Genomic DNA, 19061 nt, shown 5'->3' on the forward strand with positions numbered 1-19061 from the left:
ATTATACGCTTTATGTATTTAACAAAGATGTAATCGCATCTACTTTTCATTTTCATAATTTTCTTATGTACCTTTTCAAATTTTGTTCTGTATCACAAATATCCCGTGTATATGCAATGTACATAATTTCTTTGTTCATTTTGATGGAGGTGAAAATAAAGTTGAAAGTTGAAAGTTGAAAGTAAATAAACCATAACTGTATATCTTATGGTTTAATCTAGAAACAATTTTATTATAACTACATTTCACATATACTGAGTAACATTTTTATATTGTTTGTTTCTATCGCTAACTCACATTTTGAAACTATTTTTGTTTGATCTGTAGATAGTAAACAATGTATTTAGATTATCCATGACCAAACAGAATGTTGGGGAGTTCCATTAATTCATAATCGCACTGGCAGGCTGAAAAAAAAAAGGATCGCAGGATCTTGAAAAAATGTATTTGCCTCAGAATCTGTCAGTTTTGACTTAGAGTGCAGTCATCATAACTGCCATGTTGCTGTACTACCCTTCAATTTTCAGGAGAGGCCAAATCTCCAAATATGGGCGTATTCGTACTTCTTCCAGTGAAGAGCTCTTTCAGTGCTTTGCGGAATCGCTTGTGCCGGAGTGTATAAATGAACGGGTTGACCCACGAATTGCACAGAGCAAGAGTGATGAAAACCCAGTGGAGTCGGCTGTAGAGATAGGTGGGTGGGATGATGCCGAGGTTGAAGGCGACGAAGGCCAGCTGGTTTGGTCCCCAGCATATGACGTACACGACGACCACGATGAGCATGAGACTGATGATTCGACGACGGGCAACGATGTGAAATGAAGTCTCTGCCTTCTCGTGTAATGTTTCCTTTGGTGCCATCAGTGCGGCCCGGCGGAGGGATCGAGCGATGGCGATTTGGGTGGTGAACAAAATGGTTGTCGGAACGGCGAGTCGAATCGTGAATGTCACGATTCCCAGCACGACTTGTGCATGTGGCGACGAGGAGAAGACACACTTCATGGTCTCTCCGTCCACGGTGATTGTGTACAACGTCGACGACGAAAATAGAGCCGAACCGATCCAGAGGACAATGACGACCGTTACGACACGCTTCCGTCTGACAGAGCGGTAGAAGCGCATTGGATACAGCACTGCGTATAAACGATCGAATGAAATAGCCACCAGGGTGTAGATCGACGCTGTCACCGATGTCCACATGGGGTAGTATCCGTGCCAGACCTTGCAGAAGGCGATCCCTGCCCACGTGTCGGGAACGACTTCTGACGGCGGGTGGGGAGCCCAGAACAGCGACGTCAATAAATCGGCGATCGCCAAGTTTCCGACGAGAATGTCCGTCGATCGAATCCCTGAGTGACGCCGGAATATAACTATGATCACCAATAAATTACCGCAGACTCCAAGAATGGTCGACATCAGCTGAAACATGACATTCCATGACCATTCTATACGACCCCATGACCACTGTACCACCATCTCAGTGGAAGGGGGATTACTGTGAGTGATATCATATTCATATGACTCGGTGTGCACGTCTTCCACATTGAAAGCGGCCATATCGGAAGGATGGATGGTAATGAAATCTGTCATATAATTAATCCCTGTGGAGAGAGAAGAGAGGCAAAAGTCGTCATTTTTTCAGACCAGTGTCATTGGAGTGAAACACCACTATGTCAAAAATGCATGTGTGATGGTACACCTGTAGGTTTTCATCCCCGTCTAATGGCTAATGGATGTATCCGTCGATTATTGTAAAGGCCTTGCGCTCTGTTTAATAGCAATGGTGTACCATCTCGTCTCGGTCGTTGAGCTCCGTATCGATAACCATTCCTCTTGGCATCCCATATTGTACACGATTATAACCCGCTTTAGCCTCTGCTCCGTTTTTTTTTTTTTGTCTGTCTGTCTTTTGCCAAGCTAAACGTTTTATCAGGTCTCAAGAGATAAAAAAAAAAAATCATATTTTCACCATTTATGCAAATAGCAACGCATCATTTCATCACATCATATCTTGCCTCAGAGGCGCCCCTACCCTGCAAAATATTTATGAATTAATATTACATCAAACATGATAATCGTTATGAAGTCACAAATTCATGTTCATACATTCAATCGAGCTCATTTAAAGATGTCAACATGGTTTGAATTACTGTCTTTTATTTAGTAACCTGTACCATCTGTTTTGTCTAATGTTACTTTCTAGAATAAAAACATGGGCAAAATTAACATCGTCTTAAAGAAACATCTCCAAACCCCCTTGCAAGAAGCTTGTTACACTTACTACTTTGAGGCGTTTTTTTTCTGTTAGAGAGTCTATATAGTTTGCGAATCATGTTTCTGTTTGTAAAAGTACATGTATGTACGGTACATAGAAACAAGTACTACGGCAAAGAAAAAAACAGGCAAAAAGAACATCAACTGTGTGGATAACGACTTCATAAAACATGCTATTCACCTGATAATGTATGTATCATCTGGACTAATTATTAAAGATTCATTTTCTATAGCTGTCTTCCTCTTTTTTTCTAATCTCGCAGAGTAGTAGGCCTATGTGATTTGAAAAGAACGAATATTGATATTTGCCATGTTTAATAAAAAAAAACAGCAACAGAGCAAATGTAATGTGAAGACAATATATAAACGTATGTATTCATATATCTATATAATTATGTATACATAATCATATAAATATACATTTAGCTCAGTGCTTACACTATGTTACTGTTTTAACTGAAATCAGTTTAATTGAAAGGAACGAATTAATCCCATTTATATACAAGTATATAACAGAATTCTTCTGTACCTTGATCTTATGTCCTCACCACGCTGAGTACTTACAGAATCGACGAAAAACAATACATGAAAGTTGTCCACACCACCACTTGGAAGGAAATGGGCCAAGTGCAGGTCTTGTCCAAATTACCTAGTTTCGTGTAAGCGTAAAACGTTATGTAGTAACGACGTTGCAAGCAAATCCATGAAAGTTACGGTTTTGTTGTTGTTTTACTTCTTTACAAACAGGAATTTAAATGTAAGTAAACATACATAAATGATGCTTTACAACTTTAGAAGAGCGGCGCAAAATACCCCACGCGTATAATGGATCATTCCAAAGTTTCACACAGATCACTTTATTTTTGAACAACCTTGTTTTGAAATACTTGAAACGTCATCGTTACTTAACTTTATCGTATTTGATAAAGGAAAAGGTCAATGCTGCTGTGATTGGTCGAAGTTATTATGTTCAGCTTATTTAGTTACTCTAGCCATTATAGGTCCATTCGTTTTCGCTGTCAATATACACCGCCGTCGAAATGACAACTGTATGAAAAGAGGGGAACTGAAAGGTTCCCTCCACAATACTATCATCTTCCTCTTCTACCAGGAATGGAGACACTAATGGATTTTGCAATCAATAAAATCCCCTTATCCTGCAAAACAACATGAAGGCCCACGATTACGCTGCTTTCTATTTTTTTATTTACTCCCTCCATGCTATTGTCCACCACAGGCACGCAAATCTGAGGCATTCATCTGGTGATGTTTTGTAAGATATCGATCCAACTGATTTTTCTCGCTCATACTGTCTTTTTTTTTTCATTTCACTATTTTTTTTTTTGCAGTGAAAAGAATCATATACGCTTATGATATATATATATATATATATATATATATATATATATATATATGGATACAATATCTATGTCCATGCGTATGTGTTTATGTGCGCACGCAAGAAGAACAAAAAAAAAATGCTTGTGATTGGATAATCGCGAACCTTCATCTGTTATGAGTGACCATTCACATACTCACAACTTGAGTAGGGAGGGAACTTAGACACATAGTGCTACCTAAGACCGTGTGTGAAGTTAAATGTAATGTGCATCTGTTAGTGTGTGTTAGCGTGTATCAGGTTGCCTGTATATATGTTTTTGTGTGTGTGTGTCTCTCTCTCTCTCTGTCTCTCTCTCTCTCTTTCTCTCTGTCTCTGTGTGTGTATGTAGTGTCTGATACGTATATTGAGATTAACTGTGTGTACATACATACAAGGGACAAAACAAAAATGTATACGCTTTCAATAATCTCAGCAGAAATTCCCCGCCTACTTCGTCAAGAAAATACAGCATGTGCCTGAATGTACTTCAAGCAAGCGTCACCAGATAACAACCATGCTAAAGCGCACGAACATACACACATGCACACACACACACACACACACACACACACACACACACACACACACACAATTGTTCATGATATTCTTTATTTGAGTGTTATTCAATGTCAGTATCATGTTCACAATGAGAGGGATGTTGACAAAACTGAGCAGATTATTATATTATTCTTCTTCTAAATCACATGTTTTTCTTTGATACACACACACACACACATACACACACACACACACACACACACACACACACACTCCTCCATGCATACCTTCTGCTTTCTACATCTTCTTGTTCTTTGGACTCATTTGTCCAGGTTGTTCAAATTCCCTTGATAAGTTTAATATTTTCATGCATATTAAGAGGGCGGCGCTCGGAGACGTTCTCTATAAGAATTCAATAGATTCGTATTCTAGACTGACATTCTTTCTCCATCCATTTTAGCCTGATGTTTGATAAAAGGTGTTTAAACCGATAATAAAATAATACATGAGTAGCAATGGTAAAAATAATAATACACAAATCTTACACACACACAGACAAAGATATATTTGTATATGTATGCACGAAAAAAAAACCCTCATTATTAGATATTGAACAATGAATAATACCATAACTATTGAAAATGCAATGCGTTTTTAACCTGATGTTTGAATGCTAAAATTGATGATCAAAGAAATATAGTAACAATAGTAATAATGTTAGTAATGCACAGATTATGCATACAGACCGGGTATATTTGTGTTTTTTGTGAATGAAATGAGACACTGTTGAACAATAAATGACATCCACAAATGTTTAGAATAGATACAAATACATAAATATTGACCATTAATAATTTACAAATCTAAAGCTAGACTTCAATCCAATATCCCTGAAGAAACTGCAAGAATCTAGATGCATCTTAATAACTGTTTAATGCTTGCGTAGGTTCAGACAAGTTAGTTCAAATGCTCAAATTGGATAAATGATAAACAGACTGAAACTTAGCAAACGGAGTAAAATGAGTTCCATTTAGACTGTAATAATCCTACATTGTCATATAGGTATCGGATTGTGAATTATCATATAGATCAGCTTTGGATTCTGATACTTCCACATGTATACATGGATCAATGGTATTGTTTGAAACTATATTAAACAAAGGACTCATTTGCACATCGTGATTGGAAACCCTTTGCACGTTTAGTAAAATTCCATTCATCAAACGACATTTCACAAACGTGATGTTCACTTCAATCACCTTCTCTAATCCCTTTAATATCTTGAGATCGAAAGCATCTCTGGTTAACGATTAAATCATGTTTTCAGTTAAATTTAGCCGAAAAGAGGTGAAGTCCGTGTAGCTCAGCCACAATTCAGTCTATAGCGTGCATGCGTGTACAGTGTCGTCGTTTGAGAGCAATATTACATAAAATAAGCGAATACAGGCAGTAATCGAAATCCAAGATTGATGCATTCTAACGACTCCCCCATCCCCCTATCTCTCTACACATAAATGAATATGAATATATACATAGATATAAATATATAGATATGATATTTGTCGCATGTAGTCATTACCATCGTCTAATAGCTTTAAAGAAAGTATGCATTACACAAAATTTGTTGAACAGAGTATTACGAATGAAGTGTAGAGTAGGGATTAAGCTTGCACCCTAGCAGGCATTCCACTTGACCGTGTCACTAACACTCGTATTCTGGAAGCAGGTTAGAACAAAATAAAAATGAATTGAGCCACTGCAATGAACTGCCTTTCATTCATTGGTTAGTACTGTTGCCCGGTAAGAAGTAGGTCAATGGGGTTCACATCCCAGACTACTTCCTTCTTTGTATTTGTTCTTCACCGAAAGTAAAACACATACACACAACTCTGAGGATACCACATATTGTGTTGTCTAACATTGATTAGTTGAGACATGCTCCCATAGAAATCTAATAATTTTCTTACACAAGAAAGCAAATCCTTTAATTCAGTAAATGCACAATAGGGAGGTAGCAGGGAACTTAAATTGGATGACTGAGGCAAAATATTGAATCAACCTATAAGACAAATTGACATTAACAAATAATCTTTAGAGGGTGGTTTCGAAACGTTACACAGGTAGCCTTTACGGCTGAAGTGACGAAGTGCATGATAATGCTACTTGGAAAAAAAAAACAACAACAAACAATCAAACAAAAAACCCATCATATGATGGTACGTGATAAGTATCTGATTTCTCACCTGAATTTATCCTTTCGCAGACCGTGCAGAAATCTTATAAAGGGTGTTGTGTTGCATAGTACAATGCAAGGTATTACAGTGGCTTGAGAGCACACGCCTTTTCTTCGGTCACCGCCAATCGAAAGCAAGTACTCGAATAAAAAGAAGTGAAATGAACGAATGAGGGAAAACTTGGAAAATTGTAAGAAAAACAACAACAAATACAGCAACCAAAAAAGTAACACAGACAAAAAAAAATCTGAACCATAGATATCAGATCTTGAAGGAAACACACGGGATGAGTTTGAAATCAACGCAAATGTTAATACTGACACCAGTAAACGACACAATTCAAAAGGAAGAATAGGTTCGAAAAGATTCTCGCCTTTCATTTATTTTTTTTTTCTTCATTGCTTTATTGAAATATGAAAACACACTGTTATTTTCACCAATTCTTGCTGAGATGACTATAAGTAGTGAAATACTACTCATGGTAAGGCACTCCTAGTCGGAGCGCCGCATTGGCCTGTCTTAACGTCTTACTATTATACCATCGGAACGATTTTCTCCTGGTTGCAGGTAGGAACTTTTCACCGAGGCGTAAATTTACATTTGAAAACAATTAGCGTCTCAGGAGAACCAATTACCAATTATAACCTAACTTACTTACAACGCATACTTTGTTTTCTGTGTTGTATTTTGATTACAAACATTTACGAACGTTACTTCAGCAGCAAAACCCGATGCAATTCCTTGCTAGATAATGACTTGTTCAATATGGGAAATGTCATTTAAAGTCTCTCCATAAATAACCTAAATAGAAGATAAATCATTCAACTGGTTATCCCTAAGTCACCTGTATCACTAACAAGATATAGCATATGAACACGATTCTCTAAGAGCTTGCCTAATTTTTCTGTTGCTTTACTTTTACATGAAGTCTCCGAAATTGTAGCTTTATTGTAGCTTTTCTACTGTCCCCTCAAAGCAAGAACGAATTGCCACAGAATCTTGTTAAAATCCGCAGTACCTCAGAAATCTAGGGCATGACACTTTCACAAGGTAAAGTATGATTTTCTTGGTATTTCACTGGTTCTAAGAATCTGGAAATCAAATATTTTTCAATCGTCAGAAAGACAAATCTGGTGTGATAACTAAGGAGATTTCTTATTTGTTACCGACACATTCTCTTGACCCTCAGTATCCCACTTACCAAACCAAACCAAACCAAACCACCCCCCCCCCAAAAAAAAATGATAACCTTTAATTTATCACTCCCCACAATCTACTCAGAGTCGGAATTGCAAAAACATGCTTTGAAGTACACAATGCGCTTTTACGATGCAGATCAAGTTCGGACAGTAGGCAGTGAAAAAAAGAAAAAATATTTTCCCCCAAAATGTAAGGTCCATAAGATATGTTATGGAGGTGGGGACGTATCAAATTTAGAAATACTGGGTTGTAGGTACCCTGTCAATCCTCAATCGATCTTTCTCAGGACTGTTTAAACAGCACTATGGTCCTCGGGAATGTTTTTAATTTTAACAATCAAAAGATTGGGATAAACCGTACGAGTATTATATATTATAATCATTATCATCAATTTTATAAAAAAGAATCAGAGTAGAAAAATTCTGCTTTGGCATGTGTGGCTTTTATTTCTTTCTTTTTTTTCGACTGAATAACAGTTGTCTCATTAAGAAAAAAGTTGCAACAGTTGGTATATATATGTTTTCTTTTTGCTTCATTCTTGATCCATCTCAATTTCTACTTCTTTCAGTTTGGGAAACACCAGTCCGTTGAGATAGCACCAGAGCTGCTGCAGCATCTTCCCAGGGTGTGAAAGGCAACATGAATATCGAACCTAACAACTCACAATGGGAAAATGGACTGGAGACGTACACAACTGATTTTGAAGTGACCGAACTCGATGCCACCGAAACATTGACTTGGTCCTGGCACTCAATGCAATGGCCGTGGTATGTCATTTGCGAGCTGATAACCTCCATACTCGGAATCACGGGCAACCTCCTTGTCGTGGTCGTCATATTCTGTCGCAGTTCGAAGAGTAAATCCACCGATATTCTGGTAGGTCACCTGGCATGTGCAGACCTACTGACGTCGCTGTTCCTGGTTCCATATCCCGAATTAAACACCGTCCCATACACATGGTTTGGAACCCTATTCTGCAAGGTCTTCAAAGGGAATTACTTGATGCTGGTATCTGTAACAACGTCAACATACATACTATCGGCCATATCGATTGATCGGTACTTTGCCGTCGTTTATCCCTTGCGTTTTAAACGTTTCGTCAGTCGCCGACTGGTAATTGCTGTCGTCGCATTAATTTGGATCTGTTCGTGCTTTCTTATGATCCCGATACTCTTGGTCAACAACGCAGGTGTTATCCCGGGAAAATGCATATTTTACCTGCCGTTTCCGAAGCTCCAGGTCGCTTACGGCTTTTTCGCCTTCATCATACGACTCGCCGTTCCCACAACCATCATGATATTTACCCAGATCACTATCGCTCGCGTTCTACGACGGGAAGCTTTTCGTTTCAAGCCACAGAAAACGGCGCAGTCGCAAACGCCATCTTTTCACGACGTAGCACGAGCCCGCGTTCTCCAGCTTCTGTTATTGGTTGTGCTGGTGTACATAATTTGTTGGGCTCCAGACCAGTTCACCTTTCTCTCCTTCAACCTCGGCCTAGTGCCTCGCTCCCACCTCGCCAGTCCTCTCCATCGCATCTTCATCGTCCTCGCCTTTTGCAACTCTTGCGCTAACCCGATCATTTACACTTTTCGTCACCAAAAATTCCGGAGGGCTGCTGCAGATTTGTTCAAAGGAGTTACCGCAAGTAGATCGCCGATATTTGAGGAATTCATTTCCGAGAACACTCGGTCGAGCACTCACCGGAACACGAACCCTCCAGGTGTCGAACAACACCAATACTACTAAAATCATACCAGAAATCAAATCTCTTTTAGTCACGGGAAACCAAATCGTATCCCAGGAAATTTAGATTCATAACCCGTAATAAAACCATCACTTATGAGCACTACCATTCTGTCAACAAAATGAAACTTTATGATTTCGAAAATGATAAATGTTTTGTAATATACGATACAATTATATCAAGTAGTATCAATAGTAGCATACAAGGAAGGCAACTCTAAGAGTACATCTCCAGATTCTTCTCATTTGATCAAAAGGAATGAATAAAATTCTTAGTTGTTTTTCATTCCGCCGAGACCGGTCTATATTCTATAGCCGACAAGAAGTTTGTATGAGTTTGTATGATGTTGACGTTGCGCCGGCTCGGAATCGGCTTCTTCTGGTGACATTACATCGGGAGAGTGGTGTTTGCAAAGGACTGCACAACTATGACAAGTAGGTAAACTATCTTATATGCGGAATAGGGCATTAATGAGGGGGTGAGTTGAGACCTAAAATGATAATCAGTTCATATATTGAGAAAATGCTGTCACCTTCTAAGTTAATAGTCCTGCTGAAAGAACATGTAAGATCCACCAAAATGACAACAGCCGTGCATCAGCTGTCTACTAACCCATTTTTTATTCATTTATGTATCTGTTCATCTGTTACTTTCTTCTTCTTGTCCTCTTTGTTATCTTTTATCATTATTCTTATTGTTGTCTATATGACTATTATTAGTATTAGTATTATTATAAAGTACCTTTTTTTTGACATGTCGAGGCGTTTATTGGAAATCGTCGTTATTTGTGACTCTGCGTTGCCAGACATGGATTTTGAGTTAAGGACAGACTCTGAAAGAATAAACTCTAAGCTTTGATATGACATAATGACTCAATTCAAATACATTTTCATATCCTATCTAAATATTAGAAAGAAAGCGCACACTCTGGTAAAGTGTGAACTGAGAAAAGAAGCTCTGAAGTACAGGGTCTATTCAAGCGCTTAATCTTTACCAAACCGTGCTAGCTTTGCGATGAGTGGGACATAAAACAGGATGTAAACCACTAGAGCAACAACACTGAAGAGATTGTTAGATTAACTGAAATTGAGTATGCTCTATCAGCACATTCTGTCCATGAGTATTTCGAACTGACAAAGCAGTAGCCTTATTCTTTCAAAGGTTATTAGAGTTGAAAATGAAGAGTGTGCCAAGGATTTTCAAAAAGAAAAGGGGGGGGGGGGGGACTCCAAGACATACCGGGTCTCACTACTTAAACAAAAAAGGTTGGAAAAAAGTGCTGAAAAGATATTCTCCCATTGTATGATCCAAAATTTAGGAATAATGTACAAGAGGACTAGCTGTTACAGAAAATATGAGAACTCAATATTGAATTGGTTGACCCGTTTCACTTTTTTTTTTTTCGTCACGTAAAAATCAAGGGGTGCGACTATTTGTCAGATTTGCCATGCACGGTAACATTTTCTCTTGCCAGTTGCAGGTGTGTAATCTTAACGGGTTTCCATTTTCTTGAGTAATCTAGTGTTATGGATACACGCTTATTGTATCGACACTTCATCGTTCCGCGGAGGAAGATTGAAATACAGTAGAGTTCCACAAGATGGATGAACCGACTATACACCCTGTTTACGGAGCTTGGTTATTTGTAGTTGTGGTGGTCTTATTTTAGTCCAGTTGAACCTCCGTTACATATAGGCATGATTATTTTTCTCACCTTAGTCATTTTGATTTTTTTTTCCAGGGTCTTATCTATTAAAAAAAAAAAAAAGGTTGACCGGAGCAACGTTCTGTAAAGTTGAGAACAGGAACTATTTAATGTGGAAGTCAGAAAGGGCGTCTATATACCGAAACTCCGAGCCGTTTCCTTTGATCACTTTTTAGTCAAGCGCAGCATTTGTAGTTATTCCCGATTTTATGACAAATTGTACAGTAACTGCGATGATGTAGGGAAAATTGTATTTTTCAGTCAATTCCAAAGGACATTCAAATTGCCCTACATGAATTCGGTGACCATCGTTCACGCAACCTCTCGCCATGTCTCTTCCCCCACGCGTCATCGCGCAGGCACTACACGGCGAGGCCATTCGCTCTACGTCAACGGGAATATCGAATTCCGTTCGATATTTGGATCCAGGCAAGCTCCCATGGGTAATATTTGAGAGAGTAGAAGATCTCAAAACAGGAAAGTCGAAAGAAAATGAATTTAGATTTTCATAGGATTAGATCGATGGAAATAAAGTTTTCTTGTCAGGGAATGGAGGGTTTATAGATGAGGCGATGACTGACTTGCCCACTCTTGCCAATCTATTCTGGGAGGCTTGCAAAATCTAATGATTAGGTTAAATGTGTCATGTAAAATGGCTTCAACCAAATCAAGCTGCGTTATAGGAGTTGTCCTTCTGTGTTTCTTTGATTTTGTTTCATATATTTGTTTGTAGTTTCATGAAGTCATTATTCGTTTTTTATGTATTTCTGAGGGTCCAATATCGTACAAGCTTGGCTTTTTAGTGGGACCCTCCATTTCCATTCCCATCTGTGTAATATGCATAATGTACATGTATATACCTAAAATGCAATTACGTTGTTACTCATCATTACACTAACTGAAAAAGCAAGTAGGTTATTCATTATATGAAAAAAAAAAGAATTTGCCTTTGCCTCTCTTCCTGTTTTCAGGAAAAAAAAATCGGTATTGTCAAATTGTTTTCACTACATAGATTAACTGTATAACCTTTATTAAAAATGTATCTTGTTTGTCTTTTTTTATTGAAATAATGTAGGCAAAAAATTGTTCTTTCATGAAAATGTGGAGAACTTAAGATTGACTATTTTGAGTCATCACGTAAGATCTGGGCGTGCAACTTGTTTGTGCTCTGTTAATGATGCACGGTCTATCATTTTCACTAAGATTAGTTATATCCCTATCAAACAATTTAAAAGTATATATTATACATATTATATTTGGGGGTTTGAATCAATGTATCATCTTCCATCAGTGAAACAAAATTAAGCCGAACAATACGAAATATTTTCATATTGACCTCGATAATAACGTATTACAGTGATAAATGTGTTACCTATCAGGGTCAATGTTATACAGAATCAAACTCATACTCATGAGAATACCGTAATGAAATCAACTGCATCAAACACATGAGGTATCAACATATCGGGAACCAATTTTCTCTCTCAAAATCCACGATCTGTTTTGCTGTAAAGTGACACTATCATACGTTATGTCCAACCAATATTGACTGTGCGGAAAAATGCAAAAATGCGTATGGCCGATTAAACATATTCTAATCGATCACGAGTTTTCCAATAGACCGTAAGTTTACTACAATTATTCATTCCTGACACATAATTTTACGACTCAATAAACCCATTCATCAAAATCTGACCGAAGTAACTCTATTTCGTTTTATGTTTATATATAATTATATATATATATATATATATTTATATATACATGTATATATTATATATGATACACATAACTATACTACTCATTATTATGCCCTTGTGTAGAATGACAATCACATAAAAGGAAATATCATGATGCTGTTTCATACAGACTATTATGCATTGTATAGCACGCAGAGAGCAGTGCACAATGAAGGTATAGTGTCGTGTAGTCACTTTGGACTACATCCTAGCCTGACATACATTCTGTAAGAATCATAGAAAAGAATGAAGAGAATTTGTTTTGCGAAGAGTTTAGTTATACAGTTGTTGTTGTTTTTTTTTCAAAATCGGCACAGTTACATGATTTAACTTTGATACTGGATTCTATCAAATACCAAGAGAGAATGAAAGGGAGGAAAGACATTGAATATTTGTTCAAACATGATCATGGCACGTCCATGAACTGGCTTCATCTACGTACGTTCAAATCGGAGGTTATTTCTATTTTTTTTTTTCATATGGTATTCATAACACTTCTATGGCATGTTCTGTTGTCTAACATTAACAGGTTGAAATAAACTCACAGATCAATCATGCGATTCAGTAAATACATAAACGCGAATGGAGCATTAAAGAATGTAAAAATAAATGATTACCACGAAAAGATGAATCCCCTGCAAAATATTGCTCTTTTTCTTCGGGTGGTATTTGAAAAAAAGTCCACATGTAGCATTTTCAGCAATAGCGGTGAACTGCATCGTATTGTGATTTGTAAAGAAAATCCATCATCTGTTATGAGCTTGTGATTTTTCACCAGGAGCTATCGATTGGTATCAAAAGGTGCATTGTGTTGTAAAGTACTGGGAAGTTTAAGAGGCCTTCAGAGCACACAGTCATCATTTCTTTCACAGCAGAACTGTCCAATTACCTCAAAGCACTCGCAATATTTAAAGGGCGAACTGTAAGAAAGAGATACAATCAGGGAAAATGTAATAACAAAAACAAAAAGCAACTAAGTAAGCAAATAACGGAAACTACAAAAAGGAAATAAGACACGACGACAGATCCAAGAAGTGTGTTCGAAATCAATACCAATTCGTTAATTCTGATATCAACGAGAATTTGTCAAGCAAGAGTTAGTAGGGAAAACAGTATCGTCCCCCCCCCCCCTTCCATCATACACTGATTGTGTTGTTTAGGTATGTATTAACAGTGCTGTGCTGTTATACGATTCATTGCTTACATGACTATAAGTAGATGGGTACTACTCACGGTGATACACATCTCTTCGAAACGTCGCATGGTTCCGTCTTCGTCATAATGCGGATACATGTAGGTGATTTTCACAGAGGGGTAAGCTTGAAGTTGTAGTACATTCAAGTTTCAGGATGTAAAAGAGGCGACCGGGAACCCACACTACGTTCTACTTCTTTTTGTTCAATTGGATAGCAAGTGTTGACGACCCTCAATTTAACTGCAAAAGCTAATGTGAATTTTGATTCAAAAGGATTAATTCAAATATAAAAACGCCATGTCATTTGACTCCTTTCATAAATGCACGATCAAAATAAATGATTATCGCGATGCCACGCAACATCAAAAAGGCATAGCATATGAACCATTTTCTTAGAGAACCCAGCTTCAAATGTTTCTCTGGTGTTTTACTTCGAAATTAAGTCTCGAAGTTGACATTATTTCAGTTTTTACATTGCCCCTTCAGGTGATTACAAGAACGAGTTGCTATGTAAACCCTCTCTAAAATCGGATGTACCTGGAAATCTAGTGCCTTTCTACTGCGTAAATGACTCTACAAACAATTAATGTTCTCCTTAAAAGCTGCCTCGGAGACAGGTTTGAAGAAAAGAAGCATTGTTGCAAATAAACTTTGGAAAATGGATTTGCAAAATGGATGAAGTTAAGGCGACGAGGAATTTTAAAATACAGATGTACTGCGTGATCACATTACTCTTAAAAAGTCAGAGATTGTAAAAAAAAAGGGAAACTACCCTTGCAGCCAACTTTGGCAACAGTAGCCTTTACAGTTTTCTAACTTTTAGTTCTTTTCAATTGTTTTTTTCCAGTGAAAGGAAGCAGGGCATATTATCATGACCTGTCAACGTATAAGATACACCACATTTCGCACCACATTTCGCACCACATTTCGCTTCAGTGTTGGCTTGATATCGGAGGATTCGTCTTGCTGGAGTAACTGTAAGCAAGCTGAGACTGTAACAAAAATTTGAAATTGTAACACTGTCTGGAAAGGCAAAAAAAAGAACCATTTCTGCTGGAATCAAATTGCGAGACACACTCGACGGAATGCAAGCCGACACATGGGCAAAGCGGACCCGCAGCTCACGGGAACAGACACGAGATCCCGATGCTGATGGAAAGTCAGCTGGTCAGCCGCCTGTGACCAGCCACAATAGGCCGCCGGACAGCGAAGACAAAGACTTCAGCCTTGCTCTTGTAGAGAAAATAAAGGAGGCATTACTCTCCGAAACTGTCATGGCCGCCCTCGTGGAAGCTATCACAGGATCAATCACTGAGGACATCAGACAGCATGTCTACGAATCCATCCGCATGGACCTAGACAAAACCACTGGACAAGTCGAAAGTCTTTCCGCACAAGTGTCAAGTCTCCAGAAGCAACTGGAAAAAGTCAACGAGGAGCTCGATGAGCACGAACAGTATAGCAGAAGAAATTGTTTGCGATTCTACGGCCTGCCAGAGGACCAGAGTGAAAATACAGACAAAGTCATCACCGGCTTCGTAAAGAATGAACTGGGTATTGACCTGACGCACAACGACATCGACCGCAGTCACCGACTGGCTCGACGAAACCCTACCCATGGCAGATTGACGAATGCAGACCACCGGAAACCAAGATGCGTGATTGTCAAGTTTGCCAGGTACAATATACGCCAGGCCATCTTCAAAGCCAAGGTCAAGCTAAAAGGAAAGCCATTCTTCATCCACGAGTCGCTGACAAGCTTCAGACAAGACCTCATGTACAAGACGCAGAAACACTCCAACGTCAGCAGGACCTGGAGTCAGGATGGGAGGATCACAGCCCTGACGAAAGACGGAAAAAAGGTGATCATACGACGTGAAAGTGACATCGAACGACTGTAAGTGCATTGACTGACCCCAGAATATTTATCTATTGATTATTTATCACAATGCCTATACGTTCTCCATGTGTATTGTGTCAACGACCTGTGCGGAAAAATCAGGTTTCTCTGTTTTGTTCTTCGTGCAAAAAATGGTACCACAAAAATTGTTCGAGCGAAAATTCATTTAAACAGAATTGTGATTGGATCTGCGAAAGATGCCTCTTGTCAGAACTTCCATTTTCGTCCAGTGCAGAAAATACTGCTGATGTTAGTGTTATTACCAATGAAAACAATGATAGAGATCAGACCATACGTGCAACCCCAGATCCTGTAGCATATAGAGAAAATCACTCATATTCAACTTTTGAAGAGACACACAAGTTAATCAAAAGTAAGAATGGTATTCACTTTGTTCATCTGAACGTCTGTTCATTGTACAAATGCATAGACGAGTTAAGAAGTATGTTTATTCGTAGCAGTTTTGATATATTAACCTTTAGTGAAACGATGCTAGATGAATCTATCATAGATGAGTGTGTGAATATTGACGGTTACTCTATTATACGAAAAGACAGAAATAGAAAAGGGGGAGGGGTAATAACTTACGTAAAACATGGTATTGATTATAAAGTAAGAAATGAGTTGAGTGATAATGATTTAGAATTAATTGTTCTGCAGGTTAATCCCAATAAACAAAAACCTTTCTTTTTGTACAACTGGTACAGACCTCCCAATTCCCCAATAGAAGTTTTTGATAAGGCTCAAAGAGTATTACAGGACATAGAATTAAGTGGCCTTGAGGTAGTGCTATTGGGAGATCTGAACTGCGATATTATGAAACCCATGCGAAGTTATCATGCAAATCGCTTATTGTCACTGGCAGAAAGCTTCCACATGAAACAACTTATATCAAAACCAACTAGAATAACAAATTCCTCGTCAAGCACAATTGATTTAATTTTAACTTCAAATCAAGAAAAAGTGACTTATTCTGATGTAGTACAAATAAGTCTAAGCGACCATTATATGATTGTAGCTTCCTATGGAAGTAACCAGTCAAAGGTCTATGAACATAAGTATGTCACCTCACGAGATCTTAAAAAGATCATTGTAGAAAATTTTGAAAGAGATTTGTTCAATGAGTCGTGGAATGAAGTTTATTGTGAAAATGATGTTGAAAAATCATACTCTTCCTTTGTTTCAACTCTTAAGAACATAATTGATAAGCATGCCCCCCTTAAAACAAAAAGAGTAAAGCAAAAGAATGTTCAGTGGATTGACAAAGAGATAAGAGATATGATGAGACAAAGAGATAAGCAGAAAAAGAAAGCTAGAATGACAGGAAATGAAGAAGATTGGAAGATATATCAGAAATTGAGAAATAAAGTAACATTATTAATACGAAATGCAAAAAAAGCATATGTCAAAAATAAGATTCAAGAAAATGCTGGAGATAGTAGAGGGACGTGGAAAGCCTTACGTTGTATCATCCCCAGTAAACAAAGTAATACCAATGTTAATAGTGTTAGAAACAATGGCAGGGTTATCCATGATAAGCAGGAAATATCTAATACATTCAATCAGTGTTTTGTCAGTACAGCTGGTAAATTGAAGAAAGAAGGTAATTTTACCGGCAATTATTCATCATTTTTACTGAACAAAGTGAAAACAAAATTTTCATTTAAGAGAGTTACAGAAGAGGATGTTAACAAGGTTTTGAAAAATATTCCCGGTAACAAGGCCACAGGACTAGATGAATTACCAGCCAAACTCATCAAAATGGCAACCCCTTTCATAGTCTCTCCCCTGACCCATGTAATAAACTTGTCTCTCTCAAGTGGTATTGTTCCGCAGGAATGGATAGCAGCAATAGTTATACCGGTATTTAAGAGTGGGGACACTATGGAACCTTCCAATTATCGACCCATTTCGATACTCCCTGTGTTGTCAAAAGTGATTGAACGAATTGTACACGACCAAGCCGTGAACTATCTCAATCAGCATTGTTTGTTTTTCAAAGGTCAATCGAGATTTCGTAAAAATCATTCAACCGCCACCGCCCTCCTTAACCTAACCGATGATCTTTTTTCTAGTATGGACAATGGCCTGATCACTGCTTTTGTAGCTTTAGATCTGAAAAAAGCTTTTGACACAGTGGACCATTCCCTCCTTTTAAAAAAGCTAAGCTGGTATGGGTTTGATGCTACTTGTATAGCCTGGTTTAATGATTATCTGTGTAAAAGAACGCAAGTAACGAGAGTAAACGGGTCAATCTCCTCACCCGACACAGTTGAATGCGGAGTCCCACAAGGGTCCATTATCGGACCCCTCCTATTCTTGCTCTTTATAAACGATTTGCCAAACGCAATAAAGCATTGTTCTGTATCGCTCTATGCTGACGATACTTGTCTTTACTTCTCCTCCAATAACCCTCAAACAATAGCAGATAAGGTAAACGATGATCTTGAATCTGTGGCGCTTTGGCTGGATGCAAATAAACTCATGTTGAATGTAAATAAAACAGAATATATGATTATGGGCTCCAAGAAAAAAACCAAACAATTTCGCAACTCTAATTTTCAACTACTTATTGGTAATACACCAGTGAGAGAGGTCTTCAGCTGTAAATATCTAGGAGTCATTTTAGACCCAAGCCTAAATTGGAAGCTGCATATAGATCATATTCACACCAAAATCATTCGTAATCTATTCCTTTTCCGTAAAGCTAGACCGTATATAGAATATCACGTCGCAAAAATGTTATATTTCTCTATAATCCAATCGCATCTCGATTACTGCTCTATCGTGTGGAACAATGCAAATAAGTGCAATCTAGACAAACTTCGAGTCCTACAAAATAGAGCAGTTCGAATTTTAAACAAAGCGTGTCCCTACAAACGAATATATGAGTTATATGATGAGTCCAAAATATTATCTATTGATAATCGCTGGAAGATAGGAAATTTGACTATGTTATTTAAAGTATTTCATAATATGACCCCTTTTTATTTGTCATCGAGGATTAAACTACGAAGTAATTTATACAATATAAGAAACAGTTTTTTAAAATTACAATTACCTAAACCCAAAACAGAGTTTTTAAAGCGAAGTTTTTTTTTACAGCAGCATTAAGTTATTTAATTCTTTATCTCAAGAAATACGGAGCATAAATAATATCAACTCTTTCACTCGCTCTCTCAGAAGTT

The 19061-nt window shown here is 37.8% G+C and overlaps 2 protein-coding genes across 2 annotated transcripts; one reads left to right on the forward strand and one right to left on the reverse strand.

Moving 5' to 3' along the window:
- Positions 1 to 516: 516 nt before the first annotated feature.
- LOC139731639 (galanin receptor 2a-like) lies at positions 517 to 1557 on the reverse strand. Its single transcript, XM_071642529.1, has one exon. It carries the CDS (start codon positions 1555 to 1557, stop codon positions 517 to 519), a length of 1041 nt encoding a protein of 346 aa, XP_071498630.1.
- A 6669-nt stretch (positions 1558 to 8226) lies between these two features.
- LOC139731640 (allatostatin-A receptor-like) lies at positions 8227 to 9336 on the forward strand. The gene has a single exon (XM_071642530.1). The coding sequence runs from the start codon at positions 8227 to 8229 to the stop codon at positions 9334 to 9336; it is 1110 nt and encodes a 369-aa protein (XP_071498631.1).
- The last annotated feature ends 9725 nt before the right edge of the window (positions 9337 to 19061 follow it).

This window comes from Diadema antillarum, unplaced genomic scaffold (genome assembly GCF_040938485.1).
Source record: "Diadema antillarum isolate AM-2024a unplaced genomic scaffold, OU_Dant_1.0 seq00000382_RagTag, whole genome shotgun sequence".
Taxonomy (NCBI): Eukaryota; Metazoa; Echinodermata; class Echinoidea; order Diadematoida; family Diadematidae; genus Diadema; species Diadema antillarum.